Source organism: Asterias rubens, chromosome 5 (assembly GCF_902459465.1).
Source record: "Asterias rubens chromosome 5, eAstRub1.3, whole genome shotgun sequence".
Taxonomy (NCBI): Eukaryota; Metazoa; Echinodermata; class Asteroidea; order Forcipulatida; family Asteriidae; genus Asterias; species Asterias rubens.
In genome coordinates this window covers 4,128,707-4,156,200 of record NC_047066.1, presented here as the reverse complement: position 1 = coordinate 4,156,200, position 27,494 = coordinate 4,128,707, and the positions used below count along the sequence as shown (strand labels likewise).

Sequence of the window (27,494 nt, the reverse complement as noted above, 5' to 3'; positions counted from 1 at the left end):
AAATTTCCATAAATCCCACCTTGTGAATGCAGGGCCCATAAAGCCTGTTAGCACAAAAATTTGCTAAGCACAGGAAAATCTTGCTTAGTAAAAACAGATTATCAGCCAACGTTTCATAAAGTTTATACTTTTGTGACTGGTGCCCAATCTAATTTTTTGCTCAGCAAAGACGTTTTTCAGCAGTATTTTCTGCTTAACAGCTTTATAAAATTGGGCCCTTGGGTTTGGCAGTGCATACATAATCTATCTAAGATATTACATTCGTTATATGTCCATTTCATGAACAACAGTTAGAAAACCACTGATGTAGCAGTCTTTTTATTATTATTTATATATCAATTAAAGGAACATTACAGAATTGGTTGTTGCTAACAAAACAGTTGCTGGCAGTGTAAGCACTTTATGTAATCCAGCATATACATAAACTTACAAACCTGTAGAAGTTTGAGATCGATCGGCCATCTGGGTCACGAGAAAATAGTGAAAAACCGAATACAAATTTTGCATTGCATCGATGCCCAAACAAAAATGAATAAAACGCTCACTGAGCGATAAACTCCAAACAGGGAATTAGATTATTTATTTCTCATCAAATATGACATTTCATGAGAAATATTTCAAGGGATGTTTTTTACTCTCATCATCATCATTAGACGGTGTAAGTTTTGTGTAAATCTGTGATCTTCACCGTTTTTCGTTTCTTATCAATTCTGTAACCTTCCTTTAACAATCGCCGAGTCAATGATGACTAAAAACTGCTGAGTTTGTCAAATACAAGATCTGCAAAGACTTTCACGATATTTATCTGTTGTTCATTTGGTGTCTTTGAAAGAGTGTACTTATGAAAGAGTGTACTGGCTGTGCACCTGTAATTAGTTGGTGAAGTGTAAAGCATCACAAGATTGTGTGCGTTTTTCTTCTTCACTGTTGTTGGACTAGCAACACATTGACTAAAGCTTGGCTTTCTGATCCATGAATCGGTTCATTCTGATCGGTTTGATGTCATACTTTGGAGGTTTACCCATCGCCAGGTCACCCAGAATCTTGCCAATCAGCGGGCCCATTTTGAAGCCCTTCCCTGAGAATCCGCAGCCGATCGCAATGTTGTGGTGTACTGGATGGGTGTCAATGATAATATCTTCTCCTGGGGTACACTGCAGTGAGGAAATAATATACAATCAATCAATCAATCAATCAATCAATCAATCAATCAATCAATCAATTGTTAAATTTATAAGGCGCCAATCCAACAGTCGTTGTCATTAGCATGTACATAGGCTTTCGCAAAAAAAGTGCGAATTAAGCAAAGTTTTGAAATTTGCTAATGAAGTAGATTGCCTGATGTTCTGAGGAAGATGATTCCACATCCTTGGTGCTGCGATAGAAAAGGCACGATCCCCCCCAACTGTGTTTGGTTCTTTGATTGCGAAAACTTGAAGGTTGGGAACAGGAACGCAGATTTCTGACAGGTTCTTTGATGGACATGGGTCATTGAGATATGAAGGGGCAGAGGCATCGAGGCAGCGGAACATAAGAAGGAGGATTTTAAATTGTGATCGTGACTCAACTGGTCGCCAGTGAAATATACAAACTTGATTACTCAACAAAATATTTCTAATTCTCTAAGAAAGGAGGAAGAATAATTGAAATGAAATAAATGAACAAATAGACGGGTGCTTACCGTGTACATGCACTTTTCAATAATGGACGGTTCAGACTCCAGACCGGGGTAGTGTTTTCTGACGTATGACTTGAGATGATCGATATCGACTTGGCGTTTATCCGTCCATTTATCTCTGCTATCCGGATCCACTTCATCCCACAGTAAATGATAACCAAACTGTGAACCAAACATCAACAAGAAAATCACAAAAATTTGATAGAGTCTTGTTGGTAACTTTTTACCTGCACCATGTATTATATTGTACTTGATTTAGGTTGCGGTTCATGGTTTCACTTGTGCGCCCAGCCGCAGTGCGGTAATCTTCACTTATGAAGCAGGAAGAAGAATAAAATTTCAAAAAAGTAGTTTGATTAAATTAAAGGTATCAAAACCACAAGATCCTTGCCCCAAGTCATCCCATAGCAAATGATAACCGAACTGTGAACCAAAAATCAACAAGAAAATCACAACCAAATAATTTGACAACATTATTGTGTATCTTACATCGATGTGCACAAAATTTTAGTTTTCAGCACTGTATACTTGGTACTTTCCCCGATTTCTCTGAAGAAAAAAACATCCACAGGCAAATCACTTGGGTGAGAATTTGCATTGCTAGAGCAGATGTCTTACCACTAGATCACGGAGCTAGAAAGGCTAGAGCCAGTTTGAATCAATCATTAGCAGTTTGAATCCCACCCGAGTGATTTGCTCGTGGATTTGTTTTCTTTCACTGTTTTCAAACATTGAGCTTTGGACTTTAAAACATCAAAACTAATTGTTTTACTCATTTCTCGAAAACCATTGCATTTCATGCAAAAATATTTCAACGGGAGTTTCCCATTATGATCTTTTTTTAATCATGTACATTGTGTGCAAATCTGTGAACATTTATATTACTAATTTTGGTTTGACCCTTACACCGATGTGTATTAGCACTGTATACTCAATACTTTCCCGAGTCCTGTGAACAAGTTCACAGGCATATTACTCGATGGGATTTGAACCAACAACCTTTGCATCTAGAGCAGATGTCCAACTAGACCGCCGAGATTTCTCGATAGCTAAACGCAGTTCGATTCCTATATTTTAGCAGCGGGTACAGCAACGATTCTAATAGATGTTAAATTTGCATTACTCTTACCAATGTTATCCACACCCTTTTAAAAAAAAACTGTATTTCGAATTTCAGTTATTTTTTTGTGTGACAGTTCAGAATAACTATTTCATGTATGTAAACCCCATTGAGTGACCTATGGATAACAATGACCTTTGACCCTGACTGACCTTCATATAGCCTGGGTAGTCTTGACTTGGGAAACAGTAGACAAACCCTTCCCCTACTTCATCTACCATGATGGGGTAGTTCACGTAAGAACTGTGTACTTTTTCCTTGAAATAGCATACGTTTACTTTCCACACCTGCAAAAAAAACATTGAGAGCTGTCACCTGTTTTGTCACAAAATATTGCATTTATAAATCTAGATCTAGATTAAATGTGGATTATAAGGTCGGCAAAGTGTCTTAATGGAAACATCAGGCAAACATTTTGTAGAGAAGACAATGAAGACATTTCAGTTTTAGGCTTGGGGAGGAAAACCCCTACAGGGAAAAACCCAGTCCACATGCAAGACTCTGGTCCGGGTATCGAATGGGGGTCCACAGAGGTAAAGCGAGGACAGAAACTACTGGGCCAACCTGGCTGCCTCAAGTTTTGGTGACAGGACAGGTCCAGTGGTCTTTTTTTTTTTTTTTTTCCGATTCAAAAACTTTGTGTCAAAAGAATCATGTTCAAATTGTTGAGTTTGAGTGTGATAAATATCTTTCAATCACCCATAAAACAGAGTCGGTTGATGCATCAGCTATTATAAGTATTCAGGTGGAATTCAAAAATATATAGCACTTTTGCGTCCCATATCTAAAGAGGCCGAAAACGAATGCATCTTCAAGCGAGCTTCAAGCAACGCATGTGACGATCAGCATTTAAAGCAAACGTGCCACTTTTGAATTTTCATAAACTTCTTATAAGCTGTACGTTTTGCGTATAGCTTATATAAGAGGGGAGAGGGAAGTTAAAACACACAATTCGCAGGGTGTGATATGGGCCGTGCGATATAAGTTTGTAGCACACTCCTTGTTGCTATGGATCGACCAATCAGAATCAAGGATTCAAGCCTGCTTGAAGATAATATTCATTAATGTTTATTATTTACTTACCTTAAGTGGAAGATGTACACCTAGTGGTTTCAGAAGCTCAGAGGCCCAGGGTCCAGCTGCGAGTACTAACGCACCTGTCTTATACTGTCCCTTACTGGTGTGGACGGTCACGATACGACCTGGCTCTATCCTCGTAACCTTTTCACCGTCATGGAGCATGCCGCCATACTTTTTAAACAGCTCCTAGGATGAAATGATAGACAAATTTACACCTTGTTTCTTGTAAGTGCAAGGCACAGTTACTTTCAACTTTGCTGTGAAATAGACTCGAATGTCCATTTTTCTCTGTGAACTTATATTTGAATGCTCAACCTTGCCTTTTTTTTGTTGACAAAGGACACCCTAATGAGAAAAACGTAACTTTCTAATTACTTCTCGATAGGGTGTCATGGCCGAGTGGTTTAGAGCATCAAAATCCAAGTTCAGGTGGTTAAGTTTTTGGAGTGTGGGGGTCGAATCCCAGTTGTGACACTTGTGTTTCGTGAGCAGATGCTAAAATACTATAAGTGCTTCTCTTCACCCAGGGGTATATGTACATAACGGGTACCTGCGAGGGTAGAGGTTGATGTTGTGTTTGAAAGAGCCACTGGAGCGCCACTGGAGCGCCACGGCAGCTCAGGGCTGTATATACTCCCCAGGGAGCTGAGACAGATGAAAGGGATGTTATTGACCCAATGACCAGGGCACTAGTGCAAAGATGAAAGGAATGTTATTGGCCCAATGACCAGGGCACTAGTGCAAAGATGAAAGGAATGTTATTGGCCCAATGACCAGGGCACTAGTGCAAAGATGAAAGGAATGTTATTGGCCCAATGACCAGGACACTAGTGCAAAGATGAAAGGAATGTTATTGGCCCAATGACCAGGGCACTAGTGAAAAAATGAAAGGAATGTTATTGGCCCAATGACCAGGGCACTAGTGCAAAGATGAAAGGAATGTTATTGGCCCAATGACCAGGGCACTAGTGCAAAGCGCATTGATACGGTAATTGTAAAATGTGTTATATAGAACTGTATTTTTATTATTATAAAGATGTCAAGATGAAGACAATTTTCCTTGATTCTGATCAGTAAAGAACAAGAAAAAGGACGGCTATTTCAAGATCTGTGAAATTTAGTCCAGTCCAAAAAGTCAATGATGAGAGGGAGAGAGAAAAAGTAATTAATTAGTGTATGAGGCAGACTAAAATCATATACTGTCTGTGAATGAGAAAGCAAAGCAAATTTTAACTCACAAATTCGCAACAAATATTTCGCAACAGTTGAAATGTGTTCAACTCTTGCAAAACATTAGTGATAAAAACAGGGCTGTGACGTAAAAATTTGCTTTGCATTAAGTATGAACCGGGCTCAAAAGTAATTAACATATTTTGCCAACCTGAAGTAGCTGCAGACATTTATTAGCGATAAGGAAGCCTGCTTCTGTGTCCATTAGACAGTCATAGTGGCCCTCATAGGACATCAGAGGGTAGCGCGCTGTCAGCTGCTGAGTTGTTAAATCCTCAAAAGGAAGTTGGCGTTTGACTAGGGTCTGTCTTGTGCTCACAAAACTCTCTGCGTTCCTCCTCTGATTCAGAACGAGCATTCCTGTTTGTCTGTTCCGAGATTTTAAAAAGTTGCAGTTATTTTCTTTCCTAAAGAAGTCCTGAAAGTTGCACTGGCATATTTTTATAACTTGTTACCTTCCAGAGTTCTGTAAAAAAAAAACCAAGGGCAACCAACTTGGGTGGGATTTGAACCCACGACCTTTGCATTACTTAGGCAGATGTCTTCCTAGAGCACCAAGCTAGCTTGGTGGCTAGAGGCAGATAGAATCATATATGTGATAGCAGCGGGTACCGCAACAATTTAATAGACCTTAGTTTTGCATCGGGTATAAAGAATATCATTTGTTTTTACCCCAATTACATTTGATGTGTATTAAGCACTGGATATCTTTTTACACAACCACATTACGTTTTAGTGAAATGTTTATCAAAATGCTTTTCTATCGAAAGCTGCTGTAGGCTTCTAACCAAACCAATTTTTTTAATTGTCATTCATCTTAAGAATGATCACCAAACATGATCACTAGATGATCTCACCTCCGTAAAGTCGTATTTGTTTCTCGTTCAATATCTTCCCACGTTTTTTGAACCTCCTGCACCATTGCGCTATGGTGGTCCTCGGCATAAGCATTCCGGATGATGCGCGATGGGCCGGAGGAGCTGCCCCGCGCGTGCGGAAGAGAAAACTGCTCCAGGAGGAGAGTCTTGTGTCCTTCCTTGGCCATCTGGTAGGCTGCTCCCGATCCGATGATTCCACCTCCGACTACGATGCAGTCGTACACCACAGTGCTAGCCATGTGTCCTGCCATGTTGAGGTTTTAGGTCAGTTTAGGTCTTGACATCAATGTGGCTGGAAATTAGAAAAGAACAAAATAAAATTTCATTTCTGCTCAATTATACTAAACCAGGCCTTGAATTACACGTACAGGCAGCCCTCCGCTGCCCCTGGTCTTGGCCGCTTGGTGCCCTTCAAAAAGTTCCTATTGACTTTAAGATTTGCCAATGGAAGTGCCCTTTGCAAAATGAAAGTGGTGTAACCCTTTCAGCATGTTCAAAGATGGAATTCCAGGCCTGCTTATCACATACAGTTAATCCTCTATTAGCCACAACGCGCCCACACCATTGATATCCCGATAGCAGAGTTTGTGTGCAGTACCGAACAGATACACTTAGTACAATTATTTCCTTGAAGTTTTATTGTTTTCTTGTAGATTTGTTAAGTGTGAGCTCTCCTTCTAGCACCTTAAAGAAGATGAAGTGTTGTTTATCACTGTCCACCAGTATTGAACCTCTTTGCTGGATTGTTCTCAGAGCATTTTGAACTCAATTAACCACACGTATAACACTGCTCAAATATTGAAAGACCGCCCCTCATTAACTACAACACTTAAGGATCTGCACGTAAACCTCTGGTAAATAAAGAGAAGTAGGTTGACCCGTTAAAGTTGAAGAACCCCCACGATCATAGGTCCCTGGCTGTGTATGGCCAAACTTTTCAAAGGTAACCAAACTTGTGTACATTTAAAGAAAGGTAACACTTTGTGATTCGCTCATTTTGTAACAGGTAATATGTGGTGTATTTGGCATGGGTTAACAGACAATAAATAATATACACAATGTGCAAAGGAGCTGCCATACGGGAAAAATATTTATTACTAAACCTGGGAATGCAGGTCATGGTGTGACCTTTGACATGAGCTGTATGCAAAATTATTCAATACTAAATATTTATGAGCTGGGTGTAGCCAAGCGGGCAACATTTTTTATTTTTTATTATTCTGTTGGCATTTACTTTCTTTTCATATATTTTTCTTTTTGTTTTTCCTCTTTTTTAACTGTTTGGTGAACCTTTTCACTAAATTTTAAAGTATTATTTTTATTACTTTTTTTTTTTTTTTACGTTTCTTTTTTGTTAATTTTATGCTGGTTCGTTTCTTATTTGCCTGGTCGGAGGTGGGGGGGGGGGATATTTTGCATTTTTACTCATTCTGCGTCATTGCTTTTTTTTCTGCTGTTGTCTAACTAATGTTCTTAGATTTATTGTAAATAATTATACATTTTTTATTATGACCAGGGATATTGGAATGAAGGCCTTCGGGTTACAGTTTTTTGGTAAACTTGTTTAATTCCAGGCATATGTCCCTGGTTTTTGTTTTGTTTTGATTATGTTTGTATTTTGTATGTGTTTTTATGCCAAATAAATAATAATAATAATGATAATAATATCCTTGGTTATGGTCAAATATGTGAAACATTCATCAACAAACATCAGCTTTAAAATACACAGACAGCTTATTTTTTACGGTGACTACATGCCTAATATTAATAATAGTCGTATTTATCGATCATCATACAACAATACGGTATGGGTGATTATGTACAGCGCAGACACATAATATTGCAATTGCCGGGTCAATGCAAAACTGTGTCTCCCAAAACATGCCCAAAATGACAACTGTGCACTGTGTACCTAGGCCAGGGTAAACCACCACGGACCATCCTATAATTATGATAAGACCCAGTGCAGTGGGTTATTGCATGGGCGACAAATTGCATGTGCATGAAGTCTACTCACCTGGTTGGTAGTTACAGCAGTAAGTTGCAGGCAGTTCAAACAAGTTATGGATGTATTATGCCTGATTTACTAGGTCAACCTTCAGCATCCAGCCAAAACTTGTCATGTGTGCACGATCGACCTCAGGCTAGGTACTCGCTCGGGAGACGGCGCGCGGCTCACAGTCACCCTAGACTTGACTCAAGTCCCAATCCCGTATTATTCACAACTAACTTATTTGACGGCGCGGCAAAGGGCTAGTTGGTGCGATATGATATAGGGACCTGTCACACTCACACGGGACTTGAATCAAGTCTACACTCACCCATGCCTCGGCGGGCTGCGTTTGAATTGAATTCCTGTTACAACGTGTGAAGCAAGGAACAATGGCCCAAACTTTGGATACCATTCTGTCAACAATATTAGCAAGCATTTAGCTCTAATGAGATCACCATGCTAGATGGTCAGGCTGCTAGTTGTTGTTTTACTTTTTACCTGGGTTGTCTAAGACTAAGTAGGGTTGTTGTTAGGGTTACGGTTTCTGGCTCAGGTTATGGTCAGGGTTATGGTAAGAGGGTCAGGATAAGAGGGTTTAGTATGGTTTGGTTAGGGTTATGGTAAGGGTTCGGGTTCGGGTTGTTAGGGTCAGATAAGGGTCAGGGTTAGAGGGTCAGGGCACTTGTAGAGGGTCAGGATATTGCTAGCTGCTGGTGGTTTTACCTTTTACCTGGGTTTGGGTTAGGTTTGGGTTTTAAATTAGGGTTTTGGTTAGGGTTATGGTAAGGGTTCGGGTTCAGAGGTTTATGGTTAGGGTTAGAGGGTCAGGGTACTCGTAGAAGGTCATTGATAGCTGCTGGTGGTTCCTTTTTACCTGGGTTTGGGTTAGGGTTAGGGTCAGAGGGTTTAAGTAGGGTTATGGTAATGGTTCAGGGTCAGGTTAGGGTCAGGGTTAGGGTAAGAGGGTCAGGGTATGAGGGTTGGTTATGGTGAGGGTATGGTAATAAGGGTTGTATGGGTTCGGGTTCCGTTTGGGTCAGGATTAGGGTTAGGGTTAGGTTAGGGTCAGGATATTGCTAGCTGCTGGTGGTTTTACTTAAGTTACCTGGGTTGGGTTTAGGTTTAGGGTTAGGCCGAAAAGTTTGATTTTCTCAAGTTTTGCCATGAGCAGGGCTGAGATTTATTGGTAAAAGTCAGAAAATCATACTGTATGTAAAGGTCAAGAAAATCATCTTGGTAGAGGATCTAAATCCACGGTTTGTCTAGCTATAGCCTACAACAATACGGTCACTCACAGGCGACCCCAGCTTGCTACATATACAGTTGGCCCGTCCGCTGACTCGAACAATTAAAAAAGCTTGGGCCGGAACCCGTTCATTAAACTATTTGCTATGATGCCTGTTCTCTGGCAATAATGCATTTAGGTCTAGATATCGGGATTTTTTTAAATAATTGTTTGTGTGGGGAGAAGAAGATTTTGTCTGGAATATTTTTTAGACTGCACCCGGAGCATGGGAAGGAAGAATTGTGGAAGCCCTATTTCAAGCGTTCGCTGAGATGACGACTGATTATGTGCATGTTTTGGCCGCGATCCGGTTAGTAGTAAAGATGTTCAATTATATTTTCATCGGTAAAAAAAAAGTTAACATTATAAATTGGGATCGGCTTGTTTCTTTGAACCAAGCTGATCGTTTCAGAAGTTCAGTCTGCATTCTGAAAAGTGACCCAAGCGGTTTTGAAGTTGAAGTACGCACGCCCACCACACGCCGTCCGGCCGGATTGTATACAACGATTGGCGCGCTTTGACAAGTAGTGAGAAGACTGGAACAAGTTTATACCCAGTTTATATCACATGACAATGGTTAGACAAGATGGCAGCCTCCTTCGCGATGGGGTAACTTTTTGACTTCGTTGTTCTGTGTGTGTGTGTGTGTGTTTACAAAACAAGTTCACCATTCTTGCTTGTTGCAATAATCTTGTTTTGGAAGTAACCTTGTGTTTTCTTTAAGGTTGTATGATTTTATCAGTATATATCTTTTATTATATAGTAAAACTGTTTTCGGACGTCGTCATTTCATATGAAAATTGTAACCTAGCTAATTTGCTTGGTTTGTTTTTGCTATGGTTTTTGTTGAACTGAAGTTAGCGTCTAGCGAGTCTGTTAAAATGGCAGTTTTGTAAAACGTATCTGTTTGTGTGTGAAAAAGTAGCTGTGAAGAACTCACCAATTGATAACGTTAACCTTGTCCAAATCAAACAAGGATTTAGTGTTCCAGAAGAACAATAATTAATAAATCCATAGAAAAAGCTGCAGTAAAATTGTGAAAAATTAAGTTTACTTTTGCGTTTTTGGGACCAGATATTGAACGTCCATTTTGTTGACTGCCACAAGAAGTATATTTTCATGAATACTGGAGGGTGCTCTTTCTTTTGAGATAATGTGAGAAACCAAAGTACATGGATGAAGAATTTTGTCAGCTTTCCAATGGTACTATTTTGTAATAATTCACGTAAATAAAAATGTCATTTTTGCCCAGTTTTTCGAAAACATGAAATACAGACATAATGTCGATTTTTTCTCCTGAAAATGCTTCAAAATGTCATATTTATAGGTCATTGCAGTTCTTTGACAGAAATCTATTTGAAAGATTAGACTCTGAACTGGGTGTCTATGCACTTTTTTTATAGTATTAACTAGCGCAAACAAGCGCAAAGCAAATTTATAGAGAAGGTTCTTCAAGAAAAACCATCAAAATCGGGTCCATGGTTAAACACAGCGCAGCACTGCGCACTCAGACACATAGTCTTGGTTCCAAGACCATTGGTGTTGCGCGGTCACACACAACCAACGTTCCGATCTATGCACGCACGGCATAAACTGTACACTCTTGTAACGAATAAACGTAGCGGGCGCTCTGTTTCTCTGATTTCCGGATCCCACCAAGACTATTCGACACACCGTGTCTGCGCAAATTGCCATTTCAATGGTCGTGTCCCCTGACTTAAAAATGGCTTATCAGCAAGCGTTGCTGCGTGAGTGTGGACACCACTTTGTGAAAGATTGCGCAATTCGCTGATACGCAAAAAATAGACCGAATAAGAAACACCTGGCGGCGACGTCCGTCCGGGGATTTATTGGGTTTTAATTCAGACTCGGAGAGGAATAAAATAAATTTCCATTGTTCGAGGTTACATACATGTTTAAACTTAACTGTTATTAATATTTGTTTAATAAGATAGACAAACAAATAAAACAAATAAAACAAGTTTTTTGTGCGGAATTTTAAGAGATATTTGGTAATGTTTATTTTAACTTTCCAAAATGAAAAAAGGGCTTAAAATTTGTGTTAGAGAAGTAAACAAAATTACTCCAATGAATTGACACTAATTTTAATAAAATACTTTGTAACTATGTTCCCATATTTCTTTATTAGCATTTGTTTATTGACATAAAATGCACGTTTTCAGTTGGCATGGTAGCGGTTAATTGTGCAGCTTATGTCTTTGAAACTGACTTGCTTGAATCTTCAAGACTTGAGGTACCTGAAATAGAAAAAAAGAGATATATTCACGCTACATGTATTTTAATTTGTTTACCTTTTTTGGAATATATAATTAGGCTTTAAAATGTGTAAACAATACACAATTATCACCTATTTTCCCATCGATGTGAATACCGAGATCAATGTTGTCATATTTATTATGTCTGATATGCTCTTATGAATAAATCAAGAGCAGTTTCCACACTCTTTTAATCAGTAAGAAATTGACAGACTCAAAATCGCCATTTGCCATGTTTAAATGAGCATAGCTTCCCCATTATACAAGCTATTGAAATAAAATAAACACCATTGGTTTGCTCTTGCCATCCTCTTTCCAATGGTATAAAACTGGTTGAGGTTTTGTGAAAAAAGGCAAAGTTTTGTGAAGACTTGGGAAGTTGTGTGAAGTGAAGTTCTAGTTGTTTGACAACTTTATACCTCCATGAGTAATGCATGTGAAAACTGTCCGTATCCTGCCACCACTTTTTCACTAATTTTTACAAAAAGGAATATCTCATATCTTTAGGTAAATTAGATCTATTTTATTTCAGGCAATTTCATAACAAATGAAAAAGTGAGTGGCAGCATGGTGGCAGGATACGGTATCTTTTCCCTTATTTTGTCAAAATGTCTTTAATTTTAAGGCCTAATATCATAGATGTCTATGTCCAATTTCCATTTTCTAAGGTATATTTTAGATTTTGTAATAGATCTAGGCTAGTTGCGATAACGTATTCCCTCCTCCAGTTGGCGGAGCCAGAGGGTTACGAAGCATGCTCAAATTTCAATTTGAATTAACCCGTTGTCACTATCGTTTTTGTCTTTCATCAGGCCAGGGGATAGAATATTTTTCATATACGATCGTTCCGTCGTCAAAAAGGAAGAAGATGATCCTAAGGATGCTATCGTCTACTTTTACCCACAAACTGTGAGTAGATGAACATGGCCTGTGTGGCTATCCGTTTATAACTAGATCTGACACCACACATAAAGCTCTTCTAAAGATGTAAGTAGGGTTTGCGGTGACATCTTGTAAAAATCTTACATTGGTGGCTCTGAGAAGAGCCAGTTTGTCCTTAAAAGAGCTTGACGTTTTGGTCATTATCCTCTGACCTTTTTGGTTTTACAGAGATACCAACATACACGATTTGGGCGTAGCAAATACGATTTCGAGCCGTGACTACGACGCTACGATAATACTCAATAAAACACGCTAAACAAGCCGCCCAATATAATTTTATTAAATCGTACAATACATGCAAACAACGAATGAACTATTAAGTGGAAATACAAATTAAGAAAAATATCAAAACAATTGTAACAAAAAAGAAAAACACACTTTTTATTTTAGAACGCAGTGTTGAATAATAGCGGCGAATTCACTCGAAGAATGTACGTGTCTCGACGTAATGATTGTTGCGTGCCCTCCCCCGCTGGCTGGCCGGCTGAGTGTGCATTTTTTACGCTAGTGATTGCTGCAAGATCGTACCCATTGATCTCTATTACACGATGGGGAATAGTGCACACGTGCGTGGGGAATGAGGTTGTGTGTGAGCTAAACGTGCCACAGTAACCTCATTCCTCATGTATCCACTATTATTGTGCCCACGCTGTCTGTACATGTACTTCATCGAAGCTTGGCAAAAAAAGTACGAAATAATGGCGACAAAAAAAGGAGACCTTCTAAACAAAAATACCTTCAACTGAGTGGCCTGCGAGGTCTAAGCTAGACAGTTTTTCATGTTTTCCTACCAGTAATTGTAGCGCCGATACGGACACGTATTTTTTGCCCAAAATCCGGACACTTTTTTTTTTTTTTCCTCCCTCCCAATAGCTTGTTGTTGCATTTCTGATCATTAAAACAAAAACATTTAAGTAAGGCCACCCTTTTTTATGTTACATTTAAGTAAGGCCACCCTTTTTTATGTTACATTTATTTTTGAAACATAGTCAGAAGATGAGGGAAATCAGTTTTTTTTTTCAAGTTTCTTTTCACTGGCCATTATAAACATTTGTAGCTGTTCTGTTGATGCATACAGGTAATTGTTATTTCACAACAATGCCTGAAAATGAGCTAATTAGCATTGTAGAGAGTAAAAGAAAGATCGGTATAGGTAGCCCAAGCTGCGCTCGCCCTTAACATTTGGGAGATGCTACTCTTTTTTAAAATTCAATGTTGGCATCTCTGGTTTTACCCGAACACCGAGCAGTACAAAACGGCTCTTCTCAGAGCCACCACTACTTACAAAAGAGATTTTTTACATGGTGTCACCGCAAACCTTACTTTGATACTTAGTATTTTCCTTCATGCATAGCCTTAGATACATTTTTATTTGGTTAGCAAGACTTAATTGACTTGCAGACTTAAAGATTTTTTAAAAACTCAAAAAGCTTGGCATTATAGGTTCAAATCGCCAACAAAGAGCAGGCCCTAAAAGAGTTTTAAAAGCAGTACTTGGGAGTTGGGCCCATCATTCAGGGCCTAGTTTCATAGAGCTATTAGCAGACAATTCTGCTGAGCAGGAAATGAGTGGGGTAAGAATAGCAGCAACGGTAAATGTATGGTATTCTTGCTGGTAAGCTATTTTTGCTAAGCAAGATTTGTTTGTGCTTAGCAAGTTTTTGTGCTTACAGGCATTATGAATTTGGGCCCTGGGCCCAAGTTCATAGAGCTGCTTAAGCACAAAATTTTGCTTCAGCAAAAAAATTGTACATGTATATGGCATGAAATTTTGGCCAGTAACATGTGTAAAACAAGCGAGCTATTTTCGTGCTTAAGGAAATTTTTTGCTTAAGCAGCTCTATGAAATTGGCCCCTGGTCTTACCTTAAAGATCCTTTCTCTTTCAGACTACACTTGATATGCAGTGTATATTTTGCTGTCAAATCGTGGGAATGTACAACCTGACCAAGAGCATCACTGGATCTACACCAAAGCTGTTTAAATTGCGACGAAGTAAAGTAGCAACTGTCCACGAGGGGAAATTTACACTGGTAATTGTTGCGTTAAATATCAGGTTGTTTTGTTTGATTTTATTTTCGGTGAAAGCTAGAAGGATGGATTATTTTATATTAAGTTGAAAAAATATATTCCGTTTGGGGGTTGAACAAAGAAATGACTAGTGTGGGATTCAAACCAACTACCTCCGGATTAACGTGCCGGCGCTCTACCAACTGAGCTATCTAGCCCTATATTGGCTATATTTGTTCGGGGGTGCCAGTCAGAAGCCATACAACCGTTAACTGTCATGTAGCAAGGGATCACACCCAAATTACGATACAACCTGGGAAGCGGCAGCCAGGGGACCACCTTAAGGGGAAAAATAAATTCAAGATGTTTTCTGTCAGCAATGACTCTCACCCCTGGAAGATGTTGATAATATTGTCGAGTTGGCTTACTCCCAAGGGAGCTGAGAAAGATTACACAATTGAATGTTAATACCTGAACCACAAGTGCTTGATTTCTCAAAGAGTTAAGATTTATCTTACGATGTGTGTCAGTCTTAAACAACTCGTCTGAAGATGAATCTTAGAGCTTTGTGAAATCAGATCGAAGGGCACTATAAATGTTAAGCACATTGAAACGTTACTGTAAAATGCACTAAACCAGAATGAGTTATCATCATTGAATAGTTTCTACATCTTTATTATCCTGTAGGCTCTTGCCTGTAAGCTCAGGACTCCAGATGCAGCCATCATAAACAAACTGGAAAACTTGTACAGAGTGTTCGCTTTCTACCATTGCTCTATAACAAATGTACAACGAGTAAGTATAGACCAAGGCACAACCTCTTGGAGCTGCTTTTTAGGGTGTCATGGCCGAGTGGCTTAGAGCATTGAATTCAAGTTCTGGTGGTTAAAGGGAAGATACACGTTTGGTAATTACTGGAAACAAATATTAACTTAAAAACTGAATTGGTAACGAGCATTGGAGAGCTGTTGATAGTATAAAACATTGTGAGAAACGGCTCCCTCTGAAATAGCATAGATTTTGAGAAAGAGGTAATTTGTCACTAAAATAATAAAAGACTTCTAGCCAGAAGTCTTTTATTCCTATCTATATAAGCACACAAATTCGTTCAACAAGGGTGTTTTTTCTCTCATCATTTTCTGGCAACTTGGATGACCAATTTAGCTCAAATTTTCACAGGTTTGTTATTTTATGCATATGTTGAGATACACCAAGTGAGACGACTGGTCTTTGACAATTACCAATAGTGTACCTTCCCTTTAAGTTATCAGAGTGTAGGTTTGAATCCCAGTCGTGACACTTGGCTCTGCGATAATTGCTTCTCTTCACCCAGGGGTATAAATGGGTACCTGCAAGGGTAGAGGTTGATATTGTGTATGGAAAAAGCCACTGGAGCGCCTTGGTAGCCCGGGGCTGTATACTCCCCAGGGAGCTGAGAAAGTTGACAATTTGTATCATAATTGGAGACTTTGGAATGCTAGGTGGCAGCAGACTTACCAGGTAAATTTCTATTGTTTACGTAGTTCTGAGCGTCCCAAAAGTCCTTCATTATGACAAAAAATCATGAACTGAACTGACAGCTAAACAAGTAATGAGACACGCCTGTTTTCTCTTATCAAATGTTGATAACAAATTGAGTGGAAATTTTAGTACAATCTAACATTTTTGAAAACTTTCTGTTTTGGTTTTGTCAGATTTCTGGAACTAAAGAGGCGTTTATATCCAATATGTCTGCCATCTGGGATTTCTATGTGCCTTATGTCCGTCGCTATGGCAACACAGTGCCAGGCATCTTCGAGCCCATTCAGAGTATAAGACTATTAAAGGTAAAATAGAAAAAACAACTAACGATGACAATTTTTTATTTGATGACTTATTTTACCTTGTGCCTTTGTCGCAGTATATAACATAAGTATGTTTTGAAGTTTGCATGCGATGGTGTGGATAAATAGGAAGAAACTATAAATAAATAGTACAACCATGTGTAAATCTCTTTGTGGGAATGTTGGCTCTGAACTGTAAACTCTGCTTGTTTTCAGGAGATATTTTTTGTTTAAGTATTGACTATCTCTGACATTCACACCAATCCCGGTCGTGACACTTGTGTCCTTGAGCAAGATACTTTACTATAATTGCTTCTTTTTACCCGTGGGTAAATATGGGTGCCTTCTGGGGTGGAGGTTTATATTGTATTCGTAAATGCCTTGAGAGAGCTACGGTTACCCAAGGCTATAAACTCCCTTGGGTGCTGAGAAACTAAACCACCGAAATAGCCTGGTAGCTAGAGGCAGCTATAGAATTGCATTAGGCTGTGGGTTCAAACCCAAACCGAGTAATATGCCTGTGATTTTTTTCGTAGAACTCGGGAAAGTACTGAGGATTCAGTACAAACACACATCGGTGTAAGGGTACAACCAAAATTCTTCTTCTTTATTTATTGACTGCAGGGTGGGAATTTTTTATTCCTGAGATGCTCTCATCTTCTGCAATGGATGAAGAGTCAATCATCTCTCCTTGCTGGATGTATTCTCTACAGGCGTAGGTACGTTGTGATTTATGAGTCGTTGCTGAATGGTCAAAAGCACCGGATGTGATTTCTGGGCTAAATTTCATCAAGCTGTTATTTATTTTTCATAAAACTGGATGGTGCGCCAGTCAACACAATGTAAAATGTATGTATGTTTTCTCTGTGCTAGATGTGTTCTCTACAAACGTTGGTCTGTCGGGAGTCCTGGCCGAGCAGTTAAGAACACCGTTCTCGAGCTCTGAGCCCAATTTCATCAAGTAGAAATTACTGATTAGGAAGTTTGAATTCTAAGTGAAAAATGAGTGGTGCACCAGTCACAGCAATGTAAACTGTTTGGACTTCTATGATTTTTCTATGATTTCTGTGCTTAGCATGTTTTTGTGCTTGCAGGCTTTATGAAATTAGGCCCTGGTGTTTCCGATCAGCAGAGTGTGTGTTCGAGTCCTGGTCTTAAACAAGACTTCACCACTATTGCTTGTAACTTCATATGGAATGTAAAGCCATACGTTCTGTGTGTTGTGTAATGCACGTGTGTTGTGTAATGCACGTAAAAGAACCCTAACTGCAGTTGCATATGTTTTAAGCAGAAATCTAATTGACAAATTCGTAACATTTTGTTATCTCCCTTCAGTGTTCTGTGCACCCAGCTGACCCCTGAGTTGACCTCTCATCTTCTTCTCATCAAGCCAAATCAGCATCATGTAAGTGCAATGAGCAATTTTTTACAATTGTCGGTGGTGACAAAAGGTTTTCGGCTTAAAGGCACTGATCACTATTGATAATAACTCAAAATAAATGCATAAAAACTTACTTGGTAACAAGCAATGGAGAGCTGTTGATAGTATAAAACATTGTGAGAAATGTAAAATTGTTTAGAATGCTTGTTGACTGTTTCTTTCTCTTCCAGCATCCGTCCCAGTCTGTCACAGACACCGTGCTACCATTCGGTGTCCGCATCATGTCAGTTTACGTTACCAAGCAGCAATACCGTCAAATCCTGACCCCAACCCAGCCCTCCTCAAAATCAACCAGTTGTGCCACGCCCGAAGATGAGGATGTCTTCCACACCCCTCCTACCTCTCTGACCGAGAAGGTAGATGGGAAAACTTTGATGCCGAATGGAACCCCTGCAAAACCAAAGAGAAAACTCAAAAGCTCAAAAGCCGGCACACTTTTATCAAACTTCAGCGGCATTTTGGATGGGACAGTGTGGCAAACCACTCCTAAGTCTGGTATCTCTAGATCGCAGTCGTCATCGGGAGGTAAGAAGGGAGGGAGTCTTAAGGGAGGGTCACCATCAGAATCTCCGATGAAGGACGTGAATGACGTCGTCTTGTCGAGGAATAGCGGTGATGTCGTCGTAGCTCTTCAAGCCGAGGAGGGTTTCCCGGCGAACAAGTTATCTGGGATTGCATATCAGGAATGTCAGACAAGTATAACTTCTAAAAACTCAGAGGAGAATGAGGACACAAGGAAGGTGCTGGACGCCGTTGATTGCTCAGTGACATTGCCAAACTCATTAAAAAGTGACCATCACATGGAAAACTCAAATGAAACTGGGTCAATCCGAAGAAATACTAACGGACACTTACGGAATCGTGTTCCGGTGGATGAACGTGGAGATGTAAAAATTATTCAGGAATGTCTTACTCCATCCAAAGATGATCCTAAAGAGTCTGTAAAGATATTACAAGTAGATGAAGAAGCTATCAATGGTAGCACAGATTGTTCAATTAAAAAAAGCTCTTGTGTTGGAAGTGGGGAAATGAATTACTACATTTCAGAGCAAAATACCAATCATTTACACACGTCCAAAGAACACCTTCGAAATAGCCAGGTTCCAGTAAAAGAGGCAACAGGAAAATACTCACATTCCATCTTAGAGAGTCTGGGTGCAGACAGACCAGATCTTCTAAGAAGCAGGAGCGACGAGCATCGAGACAACCCTGACTTGCTTCAGTCCTCTTCGATAAAGACATCCATCAGAAATGACGACTTGGATCAGAGAGAAGTCCAAGATAAGAATGCCAATTTGAAATGTCATCAATGTGAGACTCCCATAGGGGTGCCTCTTTCTCCTGAGGCTGAAGATGCGGTCTCTTGGGTTACCCTGGGAGAAGAAATCGAAAGAGGAACTGCCATGAAAGGTGACGTTGAGACAAATTTGTTGTCAGAGAAGAGGGTTCTTTCTCTGGAGGCTGAAGATGCGGCCTGTGGGGTTTCCTTGGGAGACGGTACCGGCACTGTCATGAACGGTGATGTTGAGATCAATTCATTTTCAGAGCATGAAAAACTGGATGGGGACGATGAAAAGCAAAACCTGACAAGAACGAACACTGAGACGGTGAGCCCAAGCACCAGGTCAGGGGTCAACCCGAAAGCTCTCAATGTCTGCAAGGAATCTGAGAATAAAGAGAATATTACACAAGACATTCCAGAAGACTTCAAGGGGGTGTCGGAGCAATGCGCACGCCTCTCTGGTGTGGGATCATTGGAAGAGCAACCTGGCAGCGACGAGTGTTATCATCAGAGCGTAACGGACGGAGATGGCTCGGTGGGTTCTTCGGAATCTGACAAGACGTTACAATTCTCATTGTCGACGTCGGGTATCGAGAGCAAAGAAGAGGAGGATGCTGCAGAGGAAGTTGAAGAGGTGAGAGAGCAATTGATCGAGGCAAAGGAGAAACTATCTGAAGATGTGGAAGATGTAAGAAGCCAAGATTCTGAGAGTGATGATGCAGCAAATCTTGATGAATCTGAGGTAGGAACATGTAGTAATGAAAACATTTCTTTTTAAATATTTATAAATTGTAGAAAATAGATAATGGCCTGGGCCCAATTTCATAAAGCCTGTAAGCACAAAAATTTGCTTAGCAAGAAATTTCTTCCTTTTTATAAAAACAAGATTACCAACCAAATTTAAATTGGTTGCATAGTGCTTGTTACTGGCATTCAGCTGTTGTTTGCTTATCCTGTGTAATCACGTGGACATTTGGTTGGTAGTCCTGTTTTAATTGTGCTTACAGGCTTTATGAAATTGGGCCTTGATGTTTCGTCCGTAGCAGAGTCTTTCTTAAATGCTAAATGACAACACAACATACATGGGCAGTTTCTTAAAGTCAGTGGACACGATTGGTAATTGTCAAAGACTAGCTTTCACAGTTGGTGTATCTCAACATATGTATAAAATAACTAACCTGTGAACATTTGAGCTCAATCGGTCATCGAAGTTGCGAGATAATAATGAAAGAAAAAAACACCCTTGTCACACAAAGTTGTGTACGTTTAGATGGTTGATTTCGAGACCTCAAGTTCTAAATCTGAGGTCTCGAAATCAAATTCGTGGAAAATTACTTCTTTCTCGAAAACTATGGCATTTCAGAGGGAGCCGTTTCTCACATTGTTTTATACCATGCTAATAATTATTTTGAGTAATTACCAATAGTGTCCACTGCCTTTAAGTGTAACATAAGCACTTTACTGATCATGTTACACTTGGTTTGCAACAGCTAATTCTATTTGCCCAGTCATAATTGTGTCTTACTTTTACATTGTAAAAGCCTAAAACACAATATAATTCAGAGAGGGTTACATTAATAAGGGAATCAATGTGTGGTGAAGAGGTTTTCAACTAGTGGTTTAATCCCAACGAGGCCTGGTTCTTGATAATTTTACCGAGACGAAGTCGAGGTAAATTATAAACAACCAGGACTCGGCGGGTTTAAAACACTAGTTGAAAACCGATTCAACACACTTTGATTCCCATTCATAAATACATTTTCAGTCAAAAACATCATCACTTTTTGGTCATAAAGTAAAATAAGTGCAAAAATTATAATTGTTAAATGATTTCTTTCAACACAACACCCCTCCAGCTATGAAATGGTAAAGCCCTCCGCCGCCCTCGGGTAAACAACAAAGGGAATGCTGTGCGCGTCGCGCGTATCGCGTGCTGTGGCACAACTGTTTCAGCCGTCGCTCTCGACCAATAGGAATGAAGAAACTGTCTTATAAGAACAGGTGCAAGGTCGCGTGTCACGCCCATGAATTAACACTTTTTACCGGTCATAAACAAAGGTTTATACACACCCACGTGACATACTCTCCACCAATAGGAATAGCGAAACTGTCTGAGGTATTTATGAATACACATTTGAAACGATTGGTTTATGGATGTTTTGTCCTGAAAGGTTCTACCAACTTAGTGAAAACAAAATTCCTGTAGGTACAATAGTTGTTTCTGATAAACTACTTACAACCTCAGAAAAAATGACGCCTGTAAGAATAGTCAGTTGTTTTATTTATATCTAGTGCTGACAATACTGTACAACTCCAGGGTTCCAGATGAGTTGTCAATAATACCACAGTGATTTGTATTGTGACATTACACTTTGCTTGCCAATTAAAATGTATACACAGTTAAGATCAATCTGAGCTCCAGGGGTTACACAACTTTGTAAATGTCATGATTTCAAAATACCGCCTACAACTTAGATCCTCGTTTCAGATCGTTTTTGTCGGCAATGACTCTCATCCCATGTTTTATTTTCTTCTTTCCATAGCCCACCCTGGATGATTTAGTGAATGTCAGCCTGTACGTCCAGGCCCACTCCGACACCACGTTGCTGTTTCTGGCTGATAAATCCATCATGCAGGAAAAGGACATGCTCAATAAGTTGGTAAGAGATGTGACTATTTAGGGGAGTTTTCATTTCTAAAGAGACTGTGTTGAATCCTTGCACTGATGTCACATGTAGTGACAGTCTGTCCATAGTCTGAACATAAGCATTCAAATCCCACTTAAAAAGTATGGTTTGCGTGCTGAAAAAAAATATATAAATAGTGAATTGTGAAAGTTTCCCTTAAAACATTTTTCGTATTATTTCAACATTCTGTCAATGGCGAACTTGAGAAACAAAAAATAAATGAAACAGAAGAAAATTTGCATGTTGTAATGAAAGATGACTCGTGACCAACTCATGTTACTCAATTGGCTCAACACCAAGAACTCAAATCAGATTGTAGTTGAGGATTAAGGACTCATTTTTTGGAAGACTGTAATGTTTACAATGGCACCATAAGTAAGTTAGTCCTGTCGTTGAAATTTGGCAAAAATTTGCGAAATGTCTAAAACCTTTCAAAAGGGGAGACTTAAGATAACACTCTTTTATTACAGTGGCAATCAGTTTTGAGGGAACTTGGCGAACTGGAGCTCCAATTGAAGAACGTTGTGAGACCTGAAAGATCTTTGGTGAGTTATTAAATGAGTTTAGGTTTGTGGTCGTGAGTAGCATTTGAGTAACGCAGATACCAGTTCTATTCAGTTTCCAACGTAATCTTAAGTCATATCTTCTTCAAAATTGACTTTTTTTTTTCCCTCCTGTAATCTTGTTTGAATTTTTGTATCTTTGTTGTCGCGATCTTTGTTAGTTTTGTGCTTCGTGCTTTGTCTGCTCTGTCTGTATTAATTCTATTGTATATGTATTGGATCCTTTCTTTGTACGGGCACTTCCTACCACAAGCTGTGCTTACATAGTTGTTGCCCCCAATTTCCTGCATTTTTGTGTATAATAATAATAATAATACAAAACATTTATAGGGCGCTATACAAAGAACAGAGCGCCTAACATTAACAAAGGGAGGGCAACATAGAACAAAAACAAAATCAGACCAACGACATGCTAATAGAGAAACAAAAGGAGGAGCAAATTAGGATGGTTCTGGAAATAAAAATGTCTTGAGGAAGCGTTTAAACACAGCCAACGACGCAGCTTCTCTCAGACTTGGTGGTAGCAACTGCAAAGGCTGTGTTCCCTTTGTAAACATTGTATTTATATTGATTGAGGAATTGGAAATAAATGTTGTAGTGAACCGAACTGAACTGAACCGAACCAGAGCTGCCAATTCTCCCTGATTCTCTGAACAAGTTTGAAAATCTCCCTGATTATGGAAACTTTGTCCCTGGATATATACACATGAATTGTTTTGTTTACATTGTCTCTGAAAGGCTATTTTGTATTATTTGCAGTGCTATTGTCTTTTTGTTTAAACGCTGTGATCTCAATGAAATGGCGCTATATAAAAGCCCAGTGTATGTATATGTATGTATGTTGAATGTAATTCTAAATAACTTGTGAATGTTAGCAGCTCTATGATATAGTATGTCGCAGGGTTTTAAATTTGCCTAGCATGAAATTCCTTCCTTGATAAAAACAGGATTACCAACCAATTTCCACTTATATATAGAAAAGTTTGCGGTAACACCATGTAATAACAATCTCTAAATGAGTTGGGGTGGTTCTGAAAAGAACCGTTGGATTAACTCGACGTTTCGATCAGTATGCTCTGATCGTCTTCTGGAGAATGCTGGACTCTGATGCTGCATGAGTACTGGGCGGTGGATCAGCGGTGATGCATGAAGGCGGGAAATCGAGGCGGGAAGTGAACTCTATGATGCGTGGTGAAACCTGTTACGTATTGCTTGTGACTGGTATTCAGCTGTTGTTTGCTCATCCTGAAAATCATGCGGAAATTTGGTTGGTAATCCTGTTTATACCAAGGAAGAAATTTCATGCTAAGCTAATTATTCTGCTGGGCAGCTCTATAAAGTGGGCCCTGAACCTAATGGTTTAAGAAACTGAGGCTAAGATTTGAAACGAAGTGAAGAAGTGAAATTGGTCATTGAATATGAATCTTTTTTCTGTTTATCTTTTAGGATACCAAATCTGCTTACAACTTCATCCACTTCGATAACCACGGCCAGACATTGGAAGGTACATAATAATATTTTAAACGCAGTGGATCGCACACTATTGGTAATTGTCAAAGACCAGTCTTTCCACTTGGTGTACCTCAACATATGTATAAAATAACAAAGCTCTGAAAATTTTAGCTTGATTGGTCGTCGGGGTTGAGAGATAACTATGAAAGAAAAAAAACACCCTTGTCACACGAAGTTGTGTGCTTTCAGATGCTTGATTTCGAGACCTCAAATTCTAAACTTGACGTCTCGAAATCAAATTCGTGGAAAAATACTTCTTTCTCGAAAACTACGTCACTTCAGAGGGAGCCGTTTCACACAATGTTTTATACTATCAACCTCTCCCCATTACTCGTAACCAAGAAAGGTTTTTTGATAATAATTATTTTGAGTAATTACAAATAGTGTCCATTGCCTTTAAATGTATATTTGACGCGAGTTCTGGTAGTAAGTCATCGGAGTGTGGGTTCGAATCCCGGTCGTGACACTTGTGTCCTTGAGCAAGACACTGAACCATAAGCTTCTCATCACAAAGGGATAAAATGGGTACCTGTGAGGGCAGAGATGATTTATGTGAGTGATTAGCCGGTGTTCTTATCTGCTCTGCTCAAAAGTCTTCAAGATCAAAGAGGGGGAAGCAGGAGTTACTGTTCATGTTTTTTTTTTCAAGAGCCCGTCGAAAACTCCAAACAAGGCTCCAAGTTTACACTGGAGCCGGGCTGAGGCCGTTGGATATAGTGTTTCAATGAGTGGGACGTAAAGCCGTAGGTCCTGTGTGTTGTGGAATGCACATAAAAAAAAAGAAGTAAACGATTACATGGTGCTATTGACCCCTTGCACGCACGCCACATGCGGCGACTGTGCCACGCTCACCATGTTGGTGGGCTATAGGTTTACGAGTAAACGTCGCGTCGCCTAAAATGCGTCCTTCACTGAATAACGCACAGTGACATTGCCCACCAGAATGGTTCATCCAAAATTATTCTGATGATGACGTCAGGTGAATTGGGTCAATAAAGGAATAGGTCTTCTAATTTAAAACGTAGCTCCATACACCTTGCACAAAATAATACTGAGCACTTTGATACGCTCCTAGGGGTGTGATAAAGTGCCATATAAGGACACAGTAGTACTACTGTTATTACCATGAATAAGGGAATCAGTGTGTGGTGAAGAGGTTTTCAACTAGTGGTTTTATCCCAACGAGGCCTGGTTCTTGATAATTTTACCCAGACGAAGTCGAGGTAAATTATCAAGAACCAGGCCTCAGCGGGTTTAAACCACGAGTTGAAACCGATTCAACACACTTTGATTCCCATTCATTAATACCTTTTCGGTCGAAAAACATCAACACTTATGGTCAAAAAGTAAATAAATGCAAAAGCTTTATTTTTTCATTGAGTTATTTCAACACAACACCCCTCCAGCTATGAAATGGTAAGGCCCAGTCAAGGGCATCGGGTAAACAACTCCTTATAAGGGAATGCTGTGCGCATTTGCGCGTATCGCGTGATGTGGCACAACTGTCTCGGCCGTTGCTCTCGACCAATAGGAATGAAGAAACTGTCTTATAAGCACAGGTGCAAACTCGCGTGTCACGCCCATGTTTCAACATTTTTTACTGGTCATAAACAAAGGTTTATACACACCCACGTGACGCGCTCTCCACCAATAGGAAGAGCGAAACTGTCTGAGGTATTTATGAATGTTCATTATTCCTCCAGGTAACATAGTGAATCCTGTAAACCAGACAGAGTCCTTATTCTGTCGTAGCTGCCAAATCTTACATGATCAGTTTCTTGGAGATGAAACGCTGACTGACGTTACACTTAGGTAAGTTAACACCGAGTCAAGTTCATTAATTTATGGTGGAAATAATACGTGGGAATTTGTTTCTGCAATAGAAGGACTCACAACCCATGAGGTACTCTCTTTTTTAACTCAAAATATAGAAAAATCACTTTTCACTTTTCCTTTTAAAAATGTGCAGGGTAAATCCATTTAAAGGCAGTGGACGCTCTTGGTAATTACTCAAAATAATTATCAGCAGAAAAACTTCCCTAGTAACAAGCAACGGAGAGCTGTTGATAGTATAAAACATTGTGAGAAACGGCTCCCTCTGAAGTAACATAGTTTTCGAGAAAGAAGTAATTTTCCACGAATATGATTTAGAGACTTCAGAATTAGATTTTGAGGTCCTGAAATCAAGCATCTGATAGCACACAACTTCGTGTGACGAGGGTGTTATTTCTTCCATTATTATCTCGCAACTTCGACGCCCAGTTAAGTTCAAATTTTTACAGGTTTGTTATTTTGTGCATATGTTGAGATACACCAAGTGAGAAGACTGGTCTTTCTTTGACAATTACCAAAAGTGTCCAGTGTCTTTAAAAGGAAACGTTATATTTGTTCACCCACAGAAATCACCAGACAGTTGTCTGTGCCCACCAAAACGCCTGCCACCATACATTCTATCAGAGGATATGTAAGAGCAACCCAAGTGTGGGAATTCCGTCTCGAGATGACGCCGACTTCTACATACAGAACAGATGGAAAGATGCACTTAAAGAGCAAAATATAAACTTACTGTAAAGTTCCTGCAACTAGGAGGTCTGTATGCATTTTATATATTAAAGATGGGATCCAAAGTTAATAGTTTTGTGATGCAATTATTTCCCAATACATAGAGTCCAGGTTGATGGCGGCACTTTCTGAAATGTATGATACCTTCCCGAGGGCAGTCTATCCAACCGTCAAGAAATTCTCAGGGAACTGGAATTTGTCCTTCGTTGCTATTGAGTTGTTTTCTCATTTGATGCCCATAAATTCATTTGGCACTTCCAAAAAGCTCCTTGGAATCTTTAACTTCTGGGGTGATCAAAGAGTGGAAGTGCCATCATTTCAATGCACTTTTTAAGACCTGGATCCTCTGATCACCCCTGTCAGGTGAATGGACCTTTCCCATGAAATATTTAAATTACATATGGCACATGCGAACTAGTCTACTGGCGGGCAAATTGAGGGAACCTTGCACCTTTCTGTAACGATGGAAGTGTGACGCATACAGTAGTACACAACTCTATGGCATTTGCCAACCAAATGTAGCATGCCTGCATGAATGGAATCAGAATATGCAGTAATGTGGGGTTTAAGAAGAGATTTGATATCTTAATTTGTTCGTGCTGCTCAAATACTTATATATTTTTTGATTGGTTGACAGAGGATATACTTAATCTATACTTGGCATAATAACTGTAATAACATATTTCTAACTATATTTTTGTAATAATAATCACTTCAAAATGTGCAAATTGATTTAATGAATTGAATAATAGGAATATAAGTCCTGAAATTAATATATAAAAAACAAGAAGTAATGATTTGTTTGTGTTTATGTGCTATAGCTTTGAAAAACACTAGCATCATCATACGTTTCTAAAGGAACACGATGCCTTGGATCGGATGTGTTGGTCTATAAAAAGCGTTTGTAACCGTTTGTTATGAAATGCATATAGTGAGAAAGATGTTTTAAAAGTAAAATATAAAGATCACACATCCAAGATTTGCCTCAAAATTGCCTGGTTTTCCTTTTACTCCGGAAAACCATGCATTTTCGAGTCATGTTTGTGTGGATCATTGTATTCTACTTTTACAACATCTTTCTACCCATTATGCATTTTATAACAAGTTACAAACGCTTTTAATAGAACAACTCG

At 39.3% G+C, this 27,494-nt stretch overlaps 2 protein-coding genes across 4 annotated transcripts; one reads left to right on the top strand and one right to left on the bottom strand.

The window, feature by feature from the left end:
- Positions 1 to 626: 626 nt before the first annotated feature.
- LOC117290635 (peroxisomal sarcosine oxidase-like) lies at positions 627 to 8,150 on the bottom strand. 3 transcript variants are annotated; one of them, XM_033772146.1, is made up of 7 exons: positions 8,004 to 8,150; positions 5,966 to 6,278; positions 5,260 to 5,476; positions 3,882 to 4,064; positions 2,951 to 3,085; positions 1,682 to 1,840; positions 627 to 1,154 (listed from the first exon to the last, which is right to left on the bottom strand). In XM_033772146.1, the coding sequence occupies exons 2-7, from the start codon at positions 6,235 to 6,237 to the stop codon at positions 951 to 953; spliced, it is 1,170 nt and encodes a 389-aa protein (XP_033628037.1). In that variant the 5' UTR covers positions 6,238 to 6,278; positions 8,004 to 8,150; the 3' UTR covers positions 627 to 950. The 3 variants fall into 3 exon arrangements, with proteins under 3 accessions (XP_033628037.1, XP_033628038.1, XP_033628039.1); XM_033772147.1 differs by lacking the exon at positions 8,004 to 8,150 and adding an exon at positions 6,671 to 6,683; XM_033772148.1 differs by lacking the exon at positions 8,004 to 8,150 and adding an exon at positions 6,585 to 6,635.
- A 1,691-nt stretch (positions 8,151 to 9,841) lies between these two features.
- LOC117290032 (Hermansky-Pudlak syndrome 4 protein-like) lies at positions 9,842 to 27,292 on the top strand. Its single transcript, XM_033771266.1, has 13 exons — positions 9,842 to 9,873; positions 12,353 to 12,449; positions 14,371 to 14,514; positions 15,179 to 15,286; positions 16,186 to 16,317; positions 16,939 to 17,033; positions 17,650 to 17,719; positions 17,926 to 19,779; positions 21,581 to 21,697; positions 22,195 to 22,269; positions 23,734 to 23,791; positions 25,503 to 25,611; positions 26,199 to 27,292. Exons 1-13 carry the CDS (start codon positions 9,851 to 9,853, stop codon positions 26,368 to 26,370), a joined length of 3,054 nt encoding a protein of 1,017 aa, XP_033627157.1. The 5' UTR covers positions 9,842 to 9,850; the 3' UTR covers positions 26,371 to 27,292.
- The last annotated feature ends 202 nt before the right edge of the window (positions 27,293 to 27,494 follow it).

What these genes read in the sequence shown, in the direction of transcription:
- LOC117290635 (XM_033772146.1), bottom strand. Translation starts at nt 6,237, where the DNA reads ATGGCAGGACACATGGCTAGCACTGTGGTGTACGACTGCATCGTAGTC. An exon ending in AATGTCTGCAGCTACTTCAG is followed by an intron (nt 4,065 to 5,259) that starts GTTGGCAAAATA and finishes ATTTCATCCTAG; the next exon opens with GAGCTGTTTAAAAAGTATGG. An exon ending in TTGAAAAGTGCATGTACACG is followed by an intron (nt 1,155 to 1,681) that starts GTAAGCACCCGT and finishes TCCTCACTGCAG; the next exon opens with TGTACCCCAGGAGAAGATAT.
- LOC117290032 (XM_033771266.1), top strand. Translation starts at nt 9,851, where the DNA reads ATGGCAGCCTCCTTCGCGATGGG. An exon ending in GCAGCCTCCTTCGCGATGGG is followed by an intron (nt 9,874 to 12,352) that starts GTAACTTTTTGA and finishes GTCTTTCATCAG; the next exon opens with GCCAGGGGATAGAATATTTT. An exon ending in CAAATCTTGATGAATCTGAG is followed by an intron (nt 19,780 to 21,580) that starts GTAGGAACATGT and finishes TTCTTTCCATAG; the next exon opens with CCCACCCTGGATGATTTAGT.